Here is a 2643-nt window from a genome sequence, read left to right on the forward strand (position 1 = left end):
GGGGGGGGGGGCGGGGGGCTGGGCGTGGCCTCCACAGGGGCTCCCTGCTTCAGTCTGCTCCTGTGAGTGGCTATTTGCCCTGCAAATGTTGACTGGGCTGGAAATGCACAGGTGTTACCACTACCAGGTGTCAGGCTGTAGGGTTTATTGTATCGTCTTTTGGCTGGGGGGGGGGGGGGGCTTGGCTCAGCGCATGCTGGGCTGCAGGAAGCTGACCCTACCTTAGCCTCTCAGGCTAAGATGTCCTTCTGTCCAGGATTCCTTCCGGAAGCCACGATCTGCTTCCGTCAGTCAGTACCGGGCAACAGAGCTCCCGTCCTTAGCAGCCTTAATTCTTGGAGCTGGGCTTCACAGGCCTCAGCTGGGGGCCATGGATGGCAGCCTTGTGGATTCGGCTCCTGTGTGCATCGGAGCAGGTCCAGCAGAGGTCAGGGCTGAGCTGGGGAGCTGCCAAGTAACGGGCGTGATTCTAGCCGGACTCGCTAGCTCAGGGAGTGTGCGCGAGCACCAGACTTGCCCCCTGGTGTGAGGGGAGAGGCCCAAGAACCCACTTGGGCAGCCCGGCCATTTCTGTGCTGTGGTGGGTGACCAGCTGTTGCCCATTCCGGAAGGTGCTGAGCCACGCGGGACCACCCTGAAGACACAGCCTGCTGCCGGAAGGACATTCCTCCCGGAAGATTGGCGCGGACGATCGACTCGCGGTCCCGGGAATTCCTGCTCAGGTAGCACGGCCACCGTCCCTTTATGTTAAGGGAAATGGTTGGCATTTTACCCATGACCTGAACTGGGGGAGGCAGAGTCAGGCCTGCTCTGGTAGGGACTGGAAGGGGTTGGGGAGGGGAGGACCCGTTCCAGCAGAGGGTCCTGACCCAGGCCAGGGCAGTGGTAAGGGGCTCTTCATAGGCGTCGAGGACTCGGTTTGTACACAACCTCGTGGCATCATTCATTTCTTTCATGGGGGCGGGGAGGGGCAGGTTTGGGGGCCATAGGCCCCCAGCCCAGGACCTGGACGCTCTCTCTGGCAGCTGACAGGTTATCAAACAACTTCCTCCCAAAAGGTTATGGCCTCTTGCTGTGCTCTGCGATGGGGCCACCACACCGGTGCGCTCGCTCGTCGTTGGCTGCTGGCGCTGAGCATGTCATTAGGAGTGCTTGTTCCCACTTCAGAGCAGCCTGGGCGGCCTCCGCCCGTTTCTGCACATCTCCTCCAGTCTCCCCCAGAGGACCAGCGGGCAGGGAGGGGAGCTGCTCCTTTTGAAGGATTGTCTCCGTACCCACCGTGCACGTCAGAGGTAAGGGACACTGTCTCCTGGCAGCCCTCTGCCCCTTTCCAGGGTTGCTATAAGATTCTGCGTGTCAGCCATAATGCCCCACCTCAGGTGAGCCACAATAATTCTTAGTAAGACACCAATAATCAGGATGAGAAATCAGGGTAAAGACCAGGTTGGTGACCAGAGCACTGTAGACACACACAGGCACACAGCCATAACTTATTTTTTATTTTTTTTGTCGGTCGTGGGGCCTGACTGGGCGCTGTCCCTCAGCTCTTCAGCTCAAGGCTAGTGCTCTACCACTAGAGCCACAGCGCCACTTCCGGCTTTTTCTGCTTACGAGGAATCGAACCCAGGGCCTCATGCATGCAAGGCAAGCGCTCGACCACTGAGCCACCTTCCCAGCCCACACAGCCGTAACTTAGCCTTGAAAGGGCAGTGTTTCACAGGATGCCGCGACCTCCAGGGACAAAGGCAAAGTCCCCGCAGCAGTGCCAGACCCTGGGCCTCGTGCTGGGCCTGAAAGCAAGCTGTCCTTGGGAGGAGCAAAGTAGATGAGCAGCAAGGCACAACAGAGGGGCGAACATACAACAAGCCTGTCTACCCCTCGCGTCTGTGACCCGTGCAAGGGCCCGCCCAGGGCCCGGACAGCCATGAGCTCCAAGAAAGGTGTCCCTCCTGGTCCTCAGCAGGCGGTGCCAACAGTTCCTAGTTAGGACAGGGATGACACCCACGAGGAAACCGACGCTGAAGAGGGAGGCAGACAGGAAGGGAGGGCTGGACCCGAAAGGCTAGGTTTCGGGAAGAGCGGGAAGAGGTGAGGCACGCTTCAAGCTCCCATCTCTCCGTTCCCTGCGAGCACACGATGCTGTGCAACGGAGAGCTCGCTGACCTCCAGCCCCAGGAGCCCCTGGCAGGGGCTCAGACCAGCCACCCGAGAGGCGGCAGCAGCAGCAGCAGCAGCAGCAGCAGCAGCAGCAGCGGGAAGCAGAGGAACTGACAGTGTTGTCAAAAAAAAAAAAAAAAAAAAGAATACAGGTGGACCTGTTGCTACAATGAGAAGTACAAGTTTTCATGTCAAAAAAAAAAAAAAAAAAAAACCAACTCTCCCAGCTGAGCTATTTTAGAATTCCACCCACCCTCGGGGCGGCATCCGGTTACCACGGCAACCTCGCAGGTACACACTCACTGCGCTGCCTCCAGCCAGAGGCCAGAGGAGACCAGAGGAGACGGCCCAGCCGTATCCTCACCCTCCATCCAGAGGAGGCGTGGGGAAGGACCCTGTTCAGACTGCAAAGCAGTGACTGCGTCCACCACCACGCCACCCACCCCAAGGAAAAAAGGTTACTTAAAAAGACAGCCGGGCGCCGGT

At 58.8% G+C, this 2643-nt stretch overlaps 1 protein-coding gene across 1 annotated transcript in view; it reads left to right on the forward strand.

Annotated features, from left to right (window-relative positions):
• Positions 1–2271, forward strand: part of Il17ra (interleukin 17 receptor A) — a gene marked incomplete at its 5' end in the record, with an annotated part of 24669 nt that extends 22398 nt beyond the window's left edge. Inside the window, 2 exons of the mRNA XM_013023622.1 lie at positions 1335–1379; positions 2131–2271. Of these exons, the coding sequence (XP_012879076.1) occupies positions 1335–1379; positions 2131–2271 (186 nt within the window). The remainder of the gene's footprint in view (positions 1–1334; positions 1380–2130) is intronic.
• Between the last annotated feature and the right edge of the window lie 372 nt (positions 2272–2643).

The sequence above is a fragment of the Dipodomys ordii genome, unplaced genomic scaffold, assembly GCF_000151885.1.
Source record: "Dipodomys ordii isolate 6190 unplaced genomic scaffold, Dord_2.0 Scaffold69, whole genome shotgun sequence".
NCBI classification, from domain to species: Eukaryota; Metazoa; Chordata; class Mammalia; order Rodentia; family Heteromyidae; genus Dipodomys; species Dipodomys ordii.